The 15,443-nt window shown below is 53.1% G+C and overlaps 1 protein-coding gene across 1 annotated transcript; it reads right to left on the bottom strand.

Moving 5' to 3' along the window:
- Window positions 1-9,778: 9,778 nt before the first annotated feature.
- Window positions 9,779-13,165, bottom strand: LOC120677587 (glyceraldehyde-3-phosphate dehydrogenase 1, cytosolic). Its single transcript, XM_039958741.1, has 11 exons — window positions 13,024-13,165; window positions 12,852-12,875; window positions 12,641-12,741; window positions 12,243-12,358; window positions 12,056-12,155; window positions 11,371-11,517; window positions 11,219-11,279; window positions 11,017-11,114; window positions 10,516-10,658; window positions 10,309-10,392; window positions 9,779-10,200 (listed from the first exon to the last, which is right to left on the bottom strand). The coding sequence occupies exons 1-11, from the start codon at window positions 13,025-13,027 to the stop codon at window positions 10,065-10,067; spliced, it is 1,014 nt and encodes a 337-aa protein (XP_039814675.1). The 5' UTR covers window positions 13,028-13,165; the 3' UTR covers window positions 9,779-10,064.
- Between the last annotated feature and the right edge of the window lie 2,278 nt (window positions 13,166-15,443).

Here is a 15,443-nt window from a genome sequence, read left to right as displayed (position 1 = left end):
CAATAGCTAATTCTCTAGTAGTGTACTATAATTTGGGATTAAGCGAGGCACTTAAAAAAGTGCTGAGAGGTGGGCGGCCCGCCTCTGTTAATGGTGGCCGGGCCACCTCAGTAAATGCTAGATTAACAGTGACGATAGGTCTGAGACGTTTGCTATAACCGCCTCAGAAAATCAATTTTGACCACCTCAGTTAAGTTTACTGTAGTAGTGTTCTCCACAAACAGTGTTTTGAGGACCTAATCTGCAAGATTCTTTCTGAATTCTGAAGGTGACAAGATATAGTGTGTGTTTGTGGAGAGATAGGAGATTATGTGTTCCTCACCACCCGTCTAACTCCACACACCGTAAAGTGTACATTTAATTTCCTCCTATCATTCTACTCAAAGTGGTGGGACCTCTATGCGGCGAATAGATTCATCTGTCTCGAGGGCCGCTGCTTCCTCCTGGCATCTTTCAAAAAAAAAAAAGATTCGTCAGTCTCAATAACAGCTGCTCCCTCCTGGCATCTTTCACAAAAAAAAAAAGACATTCGTGTGTCTCAATGACACCTGGCCATGTCAGCATACCGGAACTGAGGGACACCGACACTAGCAACCTGCCACTCCGGTTCTCGCATTCCTATTCCCTTTCAATTTCATCCCCTTTGTTAAGGGAACAATAAAAATTTATGAGCTTATGAGCCCTACGGAATGTTCGAAGGAAACATAATTTGGCCACTAATTCTAACCATCTGTCCATCAGTAATTAAATTAATAACTTAAATTCTGTATGGGAAATGGATTCATCAGTACCCCATGTTCTCTTCGTACCAAAAACCGATGCTCCTACTGTCGTTTAGCCCCTACGCTGGCAAGCCACACCGCAAGAACACAACGCCGCAGGTCGTTGAAACCCCAACCCCTACTGACTGTCCACTTGGAGATCTATGCCCTAGATCTGATCAAGCACTAGAGATATCGATCATCCCTAGCTATCTGCCTGCACTTTTGCAAAAGAGCCCCCGATATAAAAACAAAGCTCCTGTTATGTTTGGTGTATTGTTCCATGTATATGCTTGTGTGATTCATAGAAGCTACGCAGTTTGAGGATCCCATGTGTGACGACGTTGAAAAATAGGAGTTTTTTGGTGGCAATTATCATACGACATATGCCTTTAATTACAGTTGGTTAAAATTTACTTTTCTGCGCAATTTTTATTTTTTATTCTGCATTAATTTTGATGGGCTCCTATGTTAAGGATGACTAGCATTTGTACACCAATACCTTGTCAACCTAGATTATGCTTTTTTTTTCTCAAAAACGGAGGAGAACTGTGCTTCTTTTCTATTAAGATAGAAGAAAACAGTTTATAGTTAAACTTCTTGCGCTAGCCCACGTTCGGTTAGATTAAATGATAAAAGCCCGGACCTAGGAACACAACACATACAATGACTACTCACTAACAAAACAACCTAGCTTCGTCGCAAGGAGATCAAGCCAGCAGAAATGGCTTGCGTCTGCTAGGCATCGCCCCACCCAGGATCAACCTGGTTTATGCTTTGCTTGTTTGCTTATTAGTTTCTATACATGGGTCGGTCATGTTGGTTAATCTTATATAAAGGGTGCCAGCCACAAAAATATCCAAATTATTATAGAACTAGCTACATATATCACCCTCATATGGAATCATGTTCAAATAGGATATAGCTCGTTAACGGGTGAAAACAGCTTGGGGGCGAAAATGAGCAAAAAAAAAACATGTCCTACAAATCACAGGAGAACTAAAACAGACCGACGATGCCCATCACGAAAAAGTCCAAGTTTTGTAAAAAATGACTATAAATATCACCACATATGAAATCATGTTCAAACGGGAGGAAATGACTCGTTAACGGGTGAAAACGACTAAAAAACATGTGCCATAACTCACAGAAAAAAATATAACAGGCTGACAGTGGCCGCCACAAAAAAAAGTCCAAATTTTAAAGAAGTGACTATAAATATCACCAATATGGAATCGTGTTCAAACGGGAGGGGACGGCTCATATACCTCCGTGTACTTGAAACAAAACTATTATTTGAACTAGTATTTTTATTTGAGCACACGATTGTGATGCAACAAAGTTGATACTTGAGAGCAGTGAAGTACACCGTAAGTGCATAATGGCTGAAAAGTCGCAACCATGTTCTATCTGTATTATAGCACCGATCAAAGTAGGGGCTGGCAGGCAAGCATGCTCATGCTGTCATGCACATTCATGAGCATTGGTCCCTCGCAGACAAAGCAGCGAACAACTGGTGCGCAGCCTCCGGTGACATGCCTAAGGAGGTAGCTGACGAGCGGAGACAGTGGCATCGGGGTCAGGCGTGCGTACCTTGCAGAGTAGCCTGTGTGGACGCGCTGCGGCCATGGAGGCGAGAGCGTGGCGAAGACGAAGGCGAACGTGATCCCGGCGTATGCAGTGGCAGCCCGTCGAAGGTGAACGGAGGCGACGCCTCTGTGTCCCGTGGCTGGACGCGCGCACTCCACGGGTGTCGCGCACGAGCTAATCCTCCGCGTCGACGCCGGTGGATCTCCAGAAGATCCGGGTCAGCCATCAGCGGCGCCGACGATGTCGTTACATTTCGCGCCCGGCGAGCAGGAAGCTCGTGGTGACGACGCCCCCGGCAACCCCGGAGCCTCTCGTGGCTCGCGGTCGCAGCGAAGTGCCACAGCCTACAGGACATGGGAAGTCGTTCCAGACTGGCAGGCCGACGCGGCGGCGCTCCGGCTAGCCACGGCACGCAGCGAGAGCGGCGTCGCGACCACGACCAGGGCTGGACGGAACGAAACGACGCCCGGGGGTGGACGGTATTTGAAATACCGTCCAGCCCTGGGTCCTTGCCAGCCGTTAGATAGAGCACGCACGGTCCAGATCAGTCGGCCGAGATACGCACAGGCAGATGCAGGGACTTTGGGTCGTCGTCCTCAGTCGTCTGGCTGGCAGCGCGCCGGAGCTGGGTGGCCGCGCGGCGGCGGTGCTCGAGCTCGGCGGCGAGTGTCCGCCGGCCGACAGCACCCGAGACGCCGCCCAATCAGCTCTGGGCAAAGCGCCCGTTGGCCAGACAAGGGGAGATATGGCCGGCCGGCCGGCTTCGGTAGACCACAGATGCGCGCGGTCGCCAGCTCGAAAGTCGAACCACGTCGCCAACTTCGCCGGCGCCCAGCTGCCTTCGTCCTAGTTCAGACTTCAGAGTTCAAATTGGCATTGGCTATGCGTTCCAGCCAAGACACTCCCATTTTCAAATTGGCATTGGCATTACCGGAAGTCCGACGATCGACCGCGGCGATGGCATCCATCCAGGACCTCTTTTGAGCTCACCGGCCGTCTCATCACCTGCCGGGCAGTCATCTCGCCGGCTGCCTGCACTGCAAGAACTAATCCTCCAACTCTAGGTCAGTGGAGAGACCCGCCAGAAGAACTGGGTCATCGTCGACGTCGACGACGTCGTGTCACGCCCAGCGAGCAGGAGGCTGCTGGTGGGCGGTGGCCATTGGCCACGCCACCCCCGGAGGCTCTCATCCCTCGCGGTCGCGGCAAAGCGCGAAAGGACGCTGGAAGTCGTCCCAGACTGGCTGACCGGCACGACGGCGCTCCGGCGAGCCAAGGCATGCAGCGGAGGCGGCCTCGCGGCCACGGTGCAAACGACATGCCGACCGGGGGTGGACGGTAAACGAAATACCGTCCACCCCAGGATCCCTGATTGCCATTGGATTGAGCACGTGCGGTCCGGATAGGGGGCATGGTTCGCACGCCCAGGGACTCGGTCGTTGTCCTTGGTCATTTGGCAGGCACGGGCGCTGTATGCTGTTGCCACGCGGGAAGACCGCTGAACGGCGCAGCGGTGGTGCTCAGGCTCGATGCCGAATCTCCGATGATCGACGACGACCTCGACGACAGCGCAGCGGCCGGCGGCGGTGCTCGGGCTTGAGCTTCTCAATCGGACGGAACGGGTCGAGGGCATGCCGCCGCAGCCGATGGCGAAGAGGCGGCATCGGTGTTCCCCGAGCAACGGCGCCGCGGACGCCCCTGCCGTGTGCGAACCCAATCGATCTCGACGCGACGCCGCCGTCTCGAGACGGCGCGAGCGGCGGCGACTCGTGGCTGTCTGCCCCCCGCGCGCCTCCACGCCCATAGTGGCTCTGGTGCAGTGCTTCTCGCTGCCCGCTGAAGCTCCGCCGGCGACAGCATTGCGAAAACCAGCATACCGCTTCCCGTCCGCCGCGACGGCGCGAGTGGCGGCCGCGTCCACAGCAGTCGACGACGGCTGATGAAGCAACGTGTGTGGCGGCGCGGGACGACGACGGCTGGTGTCCTCACGGTGCAGTCCGTTTTCAGAAGCTGTTAGCTCCTTCACCGGTGCGACGTGCACGCCGTGGACTTGGTCACCGCGCCGCGCGGCGCTCCAAGTGCCGGCAGGGGGTGGACGGTATTTGAAATACCGTCCACCCCTAGGTCCCCGCCAGACGTTGGATCGTCCACTTGCGGTTCAGATCTGGCGAGATTCGCACGGGCAGGCGCTCGGTCATCGTCTGGCAGCGCCCGGGGAGCTGGGCGGCGCCGTGCTGGAGGCCGGATGGTGGCAGCGCGATGCAGCGGCGGTGCCTGGGCTCTGTGCCGACTCCGCCAGCCGACGACGCGGGAGACCTCGCCGCTTCATCGTTCGAGAGGAGCTTGCCCGGTCATCTGCAGGTCTGGGCTTGGGAAAGGAGATGGCAGCTGGCCTCGGCGTATGCGGTGCAGATCGCCGAAGACGACGCCCCTGTGTTCCCGTGGATGGACGCGTGCAGCCTTCTTGTATTGCGCACGAACTAATCCTCGACGTCGAGGCCGGTGGAGAGTGGCGACCCGCCAGAAGAACCGTGTCAGCGTCGAGGACGTCGTCCCAGACTGGCATGCCGGCGCGGCGGCGCTCCGGCGAACCACGGCATGCAGCGGAGGCGGCGTCGCGGCCACAAACCAGGGGTGGACGGTAAATCAAACTGCGACGGGGGTGGACGGCCATTGGATCGGTCACGTGCGGTATGGATCGGACGAGATTCGCAGGCGTAGGGACTGGATCGTTCTCGTCCTCCGGCCATTAGGCAGGCGCAAGAGCTGGGTGGGCCATGCGGGAAGGCCGGACGGCGCGGCGGCGGCGCTCGGGCTCGATGGAGAATGCCGGGCGATCGACGATGACCTCGACGGCGCCGCGGCGGTGCTCGGACTCGAGCTTCGCTTCGGACGGAACGGGTCGACGACGGCACGCCGCCGCCGCAGCGGATGGTGGCGAAGAGTGGCAGCGTCGGTCTTCCCCAAGCAACGGTTGCCGCGATGCCCCTTCCGCGTGCGAACCCCCATCGATGTCGAAGCAACGTCGCCGTCCCGAGACGGCGCGAGCGGTGGCGTTTCGAGGCCGTCTGCCCCTCGCGCGCCTCTATGCATATCGAGGCGGGTCTGGCATGGCGCTTCTAGCTCGCCGCCAGCGGCTGAAGCTCCGCCTCGTGGCTCTCCCGTTTCGTGCGTGTGTGTCCGGACGATCGGTGGAGGCAGCAGCAGCGCGGTGACCGTGCAGAGCGGCCGGATCTCCACCGGCGACACCGTCGCGGAAAACTAACATCCCGCTTCCCGTCCGCCACGACGGCGCGAGCGGCCGCGTCCACAACAAGGATGCGCGGCGTCTGAATGTCTGATGAAGCAACGCGTCCGGCGGCAAGCGGGGCGACGACAGACAGCGGCCTCACGATCAGTCTGCTTTGAGACAGGGGCACGGTCGTCGTCCTCAGTCGTCTCGCGGCGCGGGTTGGCCGGATGGTGTCAGCGTGAAGCAGCAGCGGTGCTCGGGGTCGGTGGTGAGTGCTCACCGGCGGACGACGCGGGAGACCTCGCTCGCCGCTTCATCGCTCAAGAGAACCTCGCCCGATTAGCTCTGGGTAAAGCATCCGTTAGCCCGGGCAAGTAGATCAGTAGATGGCCGGCCAGCTTTGGCAGACCGCAAATGCGCGCGTTGCCGGTTTGAACCATGCATGTCGCCGGCGAAACCCATTGTTAGTTGGGAGTGTACGTCATTCTAGAAGACATTAGTCCTCTTTCATCCCAAAAGTGATATGGAATAGATTTAGATAACACCATCAAATTAAACACAGCTTTTCGTTAACCTCAATGCTCGATGCCCGTCCTAGTTTTCTAGCTCCTTCACCTTGTTCCCATGCCAACCTCACCAGCCATTCTAGGGTACTGTTATTTTAATTACGTACAACTCAGATACTTACAACACATACACACCCACGTCTATAAACACAGACACAAACCCTACCCTTATATGAATAAACGCATGCACAACTTTTGCTAGCGGCAGCTGCTGCTTGTTACCTTTTGTTAAGGAAAATCCCCAGTTATGGATGTTGAGCTTGGACCTTCCACTCCTTCCTCTGAAGTTACACACCCTTACTTGGGCTGGCTTGTCAAGTCGTTGTGGCCGCCGCCTGGCCCGGCCAGACTTACTCTACCTGCTGTACTAGGGATGGCAATGGGTTGAATAAGGTGCGGGTAGAGCAAATACCCGCCCGCGATAATACCCGAAACTATAAGGCATACCGGTACCCGCGAAGTCTAGCGGATAAAAGTTTATACTCGTACCCATACCCACCGGGTACGGGTCGGATTTCGGGTACCCATCGAGTATTTTAATAATAACATAAATAACTTATCATTTGGTCGTATTGACTATCATATTTTGAATTTATCATCCATATAAACGAACACAAAGCATTAGTAGATGCGTTCAATTCTATTTTATACCATTTTTTTTTCTTATTTTCAACATCTATTTTGTAGTTGTATACATGCGTTCAATTCTAGTTATGTATTTCATCTAAAAACTGTAACAATGATCATATGCTTCACTACAAATAATAAGCAAAATGTCAATGCCATTTTCACATCTATTAGTTCACACAATCTCACTATCCGTCTATTTAGTTTATACAATCACAAGAAAAATGAGATATGAAATTTGTGAATGATATGAGTGTCGGGTACCATAATATGGGGCACCCTAACCTATGGATTAAAACACCTCCAAAAACGCAAAACACAATCAGCCAACCAGGCCAAAGGCCCCACCCGGTGCAGTGCCATCATCTATGCTTGCACAATCAATCCTGTGCAGACCAAAGGCCCACGGGGTACAGTGCCATCATCTATGCTTGGACGCCCAAATCCTCTCTAGGTTCTAAAAGGCCCAATACGCACTCGGCCCACGGCCCAACACCGGAGTACGACTCGTCCGAGACCTCCCAAGCCGCGGAACAATCTCCGCCTCGCTCGAGGGTCCCCGCCGAGACCTCCCAAGCCGCGGAACATTCTCCGCCTCGCTCGAGGGTCCTCGCCGAGGCCCCGGACCACGCGTCGCATCTCCGCTTCGCCCGAGGGTCAGAGGCTGCCCTCGGAGAACATGAGAACTCTACCCTCGGCCGAGCCCTCCGTGGGTTCTCGGTCCGAGGGGGAAACTCTGTCTCGCTCGAGACCCCCTCTGTAGACTGGGACTGTAACCCATCCGCTCAACGGACAGGCACATTTATTGCCAACCACTCCGCAGCATGGTGCGGGTCAGACGGCGTCAGCGGCTACGCCGCACAGCAAACTTGACCGGAGTCCCGTCCGCCAACTCCAGTCATTGTGCCACCATTACCGGCGCTGTTCCGGCGCTATGCGGACTTGCCGTGCACTGCGCGGACATGACCGGCACTGCTCCCACCACTGTGCTGCCAAACCCCTGTACTTTCGCCTCTACAGGACCCTCGGCGAGCATGGGCAACGATCCTCGAACACCGTACGGCTGCTGATAAGGACAAGAGCGCCATCAGAAGCACACTCGGCGCTCCACCCGGTCAAGCGCAGAGGACGGCGCGCCCTGCAGCTGTCGCCACGCCGCCCGCGGATGCCACAGGACCAGGACACATTCCAAGCATGGCTGAAAACTTCCAAGGACGACAACCACGCTGCGGCCATGCCTCACAGTGCTCGGCAACAGCAACCGCCAACTGCTCTCCCCCCCAATTCGGGGAAATGATGACGCAACCCGAGACACCCCCATGCATGTAATCATCCCCTCCTTGAGCCTATAAAAGGAGGAGGCAGACCCCTTCCCAGAGGGCGGAACACAACGAACTCTCTCAGCACACACGCTCACCAGCGCGTTCTCCCCCACATATTGGCACTTGTCTCAATCAACCCGCACGTACACAGAGACTTGGGAGCTTCTCTCCCTCTCTTGCCCGAGCTTGTATCTCCTACTACAGGCACCCTCCGTGCAAGATAATACAGTGCTCACATCCCTTGCTGGACGTACGGCCCTATCGGCCGGAACCAGGATAAATCTCTTGTCATTGTGTTTCTTCTTGCATCAACCATGTAGAGATAGGGACACGCAGTATCATTACTAGTTGGTGCTGGATCGCCAAGTCCAAACACCGACAATGAGTTCACTAGATTATTTTTTGTATTTCGGGTACCTGCGGGTAAAAATTTTTACCCGCGCTCTACCTGCGGGTGAAATTTTATACCCATGCCCATACCCATATCTACAGGTAAAATTTCATACCCATACCCTTATCCGTCGGGTCGGGTACCCGTGGGTACCCGCATCCGCATATAAAATTGCCATTGTACCCGGTAAATGGACTGATCTCTTTTTTTTCGACGATAAATTGGCTGATCATTTTGTTTTTTTAAAAAAAAATCTGGCTGATCGCAATGCTGTCACGAGGATGCATCATGCTTGCAGAGGAGGGATTCGTTTCCTGCGAATCCGCCGAGGCTGAAGGTGATATTCTTTTAAAAAAAATTCAATGCGCATATGCCATCCTCAGGCTCACGATTGAGGCCTCGTGGGTTACAGGGCGACACGCTCTTCCTCTTTGCCAGAAGCTGCCACGCAGCCGCAGATGTGATGGCAGATCTGTCGGTTGGACCCGATCGCCGGCCAAAGCGACCTCCCGCTGTACCAAGAGGTGACGTCGTCAAACGCCGGGCGCCCCTGGCCTCACGCTGTGTCTAAGGGCCGACGCAGGGAGTGGTCACAACTCACAAGCCTGATCAAGACCATCTCGGGCTCTCGGCCATACGAATCTATCTATCATCATCAGCCTGGATGTAACAGTTCCAGTGGCTTTTCTCATTGTTTTGCCCCCTGCTTCTAGTGGTGTAGAATCCATCTTGTGCCACACGCCTGCAACACCGACCGCCAGCCATGCAGCTCTGCTTCGAGGCATCCACTACGTTTGGCCACATGCCTGCGACACGACCGAGGCATTGAACAGCTCGAGCCAGCAGTTTGAGCACCACGAGAAGCAGCAACGCTCTGCCGATGATCATCGTCAGCCTGGGTTGGAATCAGAACCACACGGCCAAATGGACTCAAAAGCGAAACCAATGGGAAGGAACGAGGCACGGAACACCTGTTCTAACAAACATAATATCTCAGCGACGGTGCTTCCAGCGACGTGATGCCCATCAACAAGAGCCTGTTGCAATCGAACCACAGCGCCAACTGACGCTGAACAAAGCGAAACCAAATAAAGGAGGCATCATCTCATTCTTCCAAGTTCCAACTAAAACAACCAGAGGACCCAGAAGGAATGAACCACCATACCAGGTTGCGTTAATTCCTTTCCCGCCAGCAATCTCAAAAAGCACCAGCAATGCAAAGAAACTGCGATCATGATGAATGCTTGAGACAGCAGAAAACTAAGGACGCAGGACCAAGCACGAGACAGTCATCACCAAACACAAAAGCTCATCTATTCAACAAGTGAACAAACCGACCAACACAGCAAAATTACAACCCCCTGTTTATATTCTTCACAAGAAAAAAACTAAACTCAGGTCCATATTAGCAACTTCGTTACAGGAAGGTGGCAGATAGGAAAAACAAAAGGCAACTCATGTCCCAACTTAGCATGAATCCTGGCGTCCGAAGGATTCACATTTATTCTCTGCATAGACAAGCAGCAGGCCGGTCCACGACTAGAAAGACAATGGGGACCATCAAGCCGAAACGCTCTACTGGGTCTTGGCCATGTGGCGGATCAGGTCGACAACACGGTTGCTGTAGCCCCACTCATTGTCGTACCAGGAGACGAGCTTGACGAAGTGCTCGTTCAGAGCGATTCCAGCCTTGGCATCGAAGATGCTCGACCTGAGTTCAAACAATGAAATGATGATTAATACAGCAGAGAATGACCAGACTTCGGAAGTGCAGTGTGCACTAGGAAGTGTAACAATAATCCAAAACAAAATTCAATACCTGCTGTCACCAGTGAAGTCAGTGGAAACCAAATCCTCCTCGGTGTAACCCATGATACCCTTGAGAGGACCCTCGGACGCAGCCCTGTAAAACCAAAGCAATCAAGTCAATGATGTTTTGTGACCCCGAACCACGCAGGAAACATGAACCAGCTCCACATCAAACATAGCAATGGATCATGCCAAGACAAGAAATTAAACTACTTACTTGATAGCCTTCTTAATGTCCTCATATGAAGCAGCCTTCTCGATTCTAACGGTGAGGTCAACAACAGAGACATCGACAGTGGGGACACGGAAGGACATACCGGTGAGCTTGCCGTTCAACTCAGGAAGAACCTTGCCAACAGCCTGCAACACATTAATAGAAAAAGTCAGCATGTGGAATTTCAAACAAATTTACTAGCCTATGAAATGGATACTTTCACACCAAGCAGAATAGTGATGTGGAGTAACCAACCATTTAAGTAAAAAGAGTATTGGGTGCGTATCATGGTATCAATCAGCAATTACTTTAACAACCCTAGTATATAAATGAATTCACAGAACTAAGTAAACCACAAAACACAGTAAAGCAAGTTATCACATTTCTACCACTAATTGTCAGCCAAACCAGTAGGTCAAATCAGTTTTTTGTAAAAAAATCACTACAGAAAAAAGCAAGGAAATATTAGCTCACAGCATACAACATTGCAAGTTTATCATATACCTTGGCAGCACCAGTGCTGCTGGGAATGATGTTGAAGCTGGCAGCCCTGCCACCTCTCCAGTCCTTGGCTGAAGGGCCGTCAACAGTCTTCTGGGTGGCTGGCATGGAAGTATGGTGCTGTCATTTTACAGCCAACTACAAGTACCTTCCCAATAATGCTAGTACAGTACAAAAGGTTGCTCAACAGCAAAACAAAACTCACCAGTGATGGCATGAACAGTTGTCATCAGACCCTCAATGATACCAAAGTTGTCATTGATGACCTGGTTCATGAAAATAGACATCATTAATTAATAATCAATCTGCATCAGAAGAGCAGAAACAACTAAAAAAACTCAAGATGCGACAACACACCTTGGCGAGGGGGGCAAGGCAATTTGTGGTGCAGCTAGCATTGGAGACAATGTTAATATCTGAGTTGTACTTGTCCTCATTGACACCAACAACAAACATAGGGGCATCTTTGCTTGGAGCAGAGATAACAACCTTCTTGGCACCACCCTATTAATGAAAGGAAAATGCAGCTATCAGAACCAGGCAATTGGAACTTAGAGAAAGCATTAGACTTCAAACTTATCTAGAAGAGGGAAAATCACACAGCTCAAAATCATTTCTTGAGAAGTAAAGCAATTGAGTATAGACTACATGTATTAAATGCCAATCATGGCACTAAACTAGCTTGTTTCAGTCTCCCAGTACCTACGATTAAAACAGCCAAAACTAATAGACATTATACAAACTAAGTGGACGAGTCTCAGATTATTACAGCATGTCAGAAGCAAATGATCAGCTCAATTGGGAACCAAGAAGCTACCGTTAAGCACAGGACAGACTTACTGCAAGTTAATAATTAATAAATTAATAAATAAGAAAAATTACTGCTAAAAATTAAGAGACCATTTGTTAAGCCAGACTAAGTGTACCATCAGTTAATTTGTCCCCCAAATGCATACATTCAGAAACTAGAGAGAACATAAACATAACAAACAAACGAAGTACAAACATTCTATAACAGCCATAGATCAAGCAGCACCTATACCTTCAAGTGAGCAGCAGCCTTCTCCTTGTCAGTGAAGACACCAGTGGACTCCACAACATAGTCAGCGCCAGCCTCACCCCATGGGATCTCCTCCGGGTTCCTTTAAAATTGTGGCAGCTCAAACATCAGGCCACAACATGAACAGAAAGCTTAACAGATCTCTGAATGAAGCAGTAACAGGGGCTACCTGATGCCGAAGACGGTGACCGGCTTCTCACCGAAGAGAAGGGTCTTGGAGTCCTTGATGCTGATGTCACTGTGCTTCCAGTGGCCGTGCACGGTGTCGTACTTGAACATGTAGGTCTACACAGGACAGGGGTAGAACAGAAATCATGAGCACAGCACACAAAATTCACTGCCAGGATAGATAATTACAGTATAATTAAGCAACAAGACCGACAAATCCCCGCAGATCCGTGGAACCCGAGTACAGAATTAGTCAAAACGACTCCGGAAGCAACGATTAACCACTGAAGCCCGCTAGCTCACGAATCGGCGATAACCCACCACAAAACCCCCCATAAACCACCAGATCTACACACCGCATGACCGCAACGAGCAAAACTCACGGATCGAGGCGCGTACCATGTACTCGGTGGTGATGAAGGGGTCGTTCACGGCGACGAGCTCGACATCCGGGCTCTGGAGGGCGACCCGGGCCACGAGCCTGCCAATCCTTCCGAAACCTGAGCCCAATCAGAAAGGCAGACGAGCAGAAACCCACTCAGATCAGTTCAGATTTCAAACACACCCAGACCAAACGAGCACGAACTACTAGTACGGGGCACAAACTCACCGTTGATTCCGATCTTAATCTTGCCTGCATCCCCAAATCCAGCAAGCGAAACGAAAAGACAAAGGAAACAAGTCAGCAAAAACCGTCTAGGCCAGATCGTAAATGGAGCGGAAGGGAGGCGCCGCTGGGCGGGGAGATCCGGCGCAGGAGAGAGGAAGTCCAGAGGAATTACCCATGGCGATGGGGTGCTGCGAGGACGCCGAGACGGGGATGGGATATGCCGCGAGGTTATCAGGGGACTGTCTAGAAGCGGATAGAGGGTGAGGTGGGGAGGGGAGGGGTTTATGTGGCCGCCCTTTATAAAGCCAAGAGCGAGGCGAGGAAAGGGAAATTTATTATTATTATATTTTTTAATGAAATGAGAAATGAGAAAGCGAAATGCAACTTTGGAAAGTGGCCTGGGCAAATTTATTCTGGAACGAGGTGCGGGGGTGACCTGGCTGAATGGCCTTTCTCTGGAACGCGCGGCCGAGTGAGCTGTCCCGATGACGTGTAGGCCCGGGTATCAAAGAGGCCCACGTGTCATTGGTGGGGACAAGGGACTCGGGGTAGGCACGCCGCGCTGTCCGCTCGTGGCTTGTGGCGCTAGAAGATGAAGAGGAAAGGCATGCCTCGTCTACAATGACAATGGGTCGGGTTCGGTTCGGGTGGGGTATCTGGACACCCGAACTCGCCCCGAACTCCAATTCGAGTCAAAACTTATCCTCAAAACCGAAACCCGCAGATACCCGAAACCCAACGGGTAATCCGAAACCCGAATTTTGGAGCACTTGAGATTCAGGAATCAGGAGGCCGGCGCGGCGTCGCCGAGCGAGGTCGCTCGTCGGAGGCTTAGGGGCCGAGGCCAGCAAGGTCGCCATGCGGGGCGCCTCCGCGCTCGACGGCGCTGCGCCTGCGTGTGTGGCGCGGTCGGCCTCTGTCCCTTCGCCGTGCGGGGGCTGGCCGGCTAGGTGCGGGGCGGGCGTCGCCTGCGCCGCTGAGCGAGCGGGTGGGGGCGGGCTGGCCGGCGATGCCTGTGCCGCCACTGCACTGCGCGTGCTGGTGGGGGCGGGCGAGCGGGCTGGCCGGCGACGCTGGCGCCACTGCTGCACTGCGCGTGTGGGTGGCGGGCGAACGGACTGGCTGGCAACGCCTGCGCCGCTGCCGCACGGCGCGTGCGGGTGGGGGGCGGGGCGGGCTGGCGAGCAGCTGAGCCGCTGTCCGCCGAAGGGGCGATGGCGCCGAAGGGGGGTGACGGGGTGATGGGAGGGAGGTGAGTGTCAGGATTATATACATAGGGTTTCTAGGTGGGATTCTAGTGGGCTCAATGTTTTGCTCAATCTTTTGGGGCCCGATGGATATCCGCGGATTAATTTCAGAATCCGCCCCAAACCCGAAGTGTTTCGGGTATCCGAACCCGCAAATCCGTGGGTAAAAATCAAAATCCAAACCCGAAACCCGCAAACCCGAAATCCGCGGATATCCGCCCCGAACCCGCCCTGCTGTCATCCTTAGTCTCGTCTTTCTTTCGTGGGGAGCAATAATGCCGGTAAAGAAACACAACTGATCTTTTTTTAAGAAAAAGGAAACCCAACCGAGAGAAAAAGAAATAGTACTGTAAAATTATTTTTATTTTTTTGAAGGAAAAGAAAAGAAATGGAATAGTGGTGGCTCTGCTTCAGCTGGCGTGAGCTGTTACAACGCATGGCGGTGGCCGCCGGTTGGTTGGAGATCGGGACGTGGCGGACGGAAAGTGGCGGCGGAGCAGGGTGGTCCGGCGGCGCTCGGGAAGTGTTTGGCCGGCCCGGACGGCGAAGGACGACGGCATCGAATCGGCGAGCGTGCTTCGATACTTTGGTTTGCTTTTTTTTGCCGCGCCATTCTAGAATTTTTTTTAACGGGACGCGCCATTCTAGAATTGATTTTTAACAATCTTTAACATTTTTCAGAACAGGTTTAATAGTTTAACCGGCTACTTGCCTGCTGCTAGCGGCCGCGAGGGCACGATAGCAGTGGGGCCGTTACTATTTAATGCCCTGCTTCTTGCTCAACCAATAAAAGTGCCAGCAGCGTATATTCGCCAACTACGGTGGGCATATGACGAAACACCTGTTCTCTTCTCTCTTCATTTCTCTCTCCTTCACGTAAATATAAATCGGCTAGTCATCCATCAGAGCCCGTTTAGTTTCTAAAAAAATTTCACTCGCTACAGTACTTTGACCGTTTCACTCGAGCCTACTACTCGTACTCACTGTTGCCATGTTAGAGCACACGTGCCCCTCTGTCTCCATTTGCCCGTTGCCATGTTAGGGCAGTTTCGGGATTCGGGGACAGGAACGGTGAATGACCACGTGACAGCAGCGACGCCAGGTGGTGCCACGACGGACCCTGCCGGCTGCCGCGCCTGGCGTCCCGTGCCTCGCCGCCGTGGGATCCCCGGCGGAGCCGGCACCGCACCCTGCATGCGCGACTAGCGGATATGCCATTCCCGGCTCCAGAATCCAGATAATCCCGAGACTGCCACGGCGAATATGCTTCACACATTCTTCCTCCACTGCTTCGAGATGCTTCGGTCACGAGTCCCGGCGGCCAGGCCGAGAGCAAGGCCAGAGC

Source organism: Panicum virgatum, chromosome 6N (assembly GCF_016808335.1).
Source record: "Panicum virgatum strain AP13 chromosome 6N, P.virgatum_v5, whole genome shotgun sequence".
Lineage (NCBI taxonomy): Eukaryota > Viridiplantae > Streptophyta > Magnoliopsida > Poales > Poaceae > Panicum > Panicum virgatum.
This window is presented reverse-complemented; position numbering and strand designations above follow the sequence as displayed.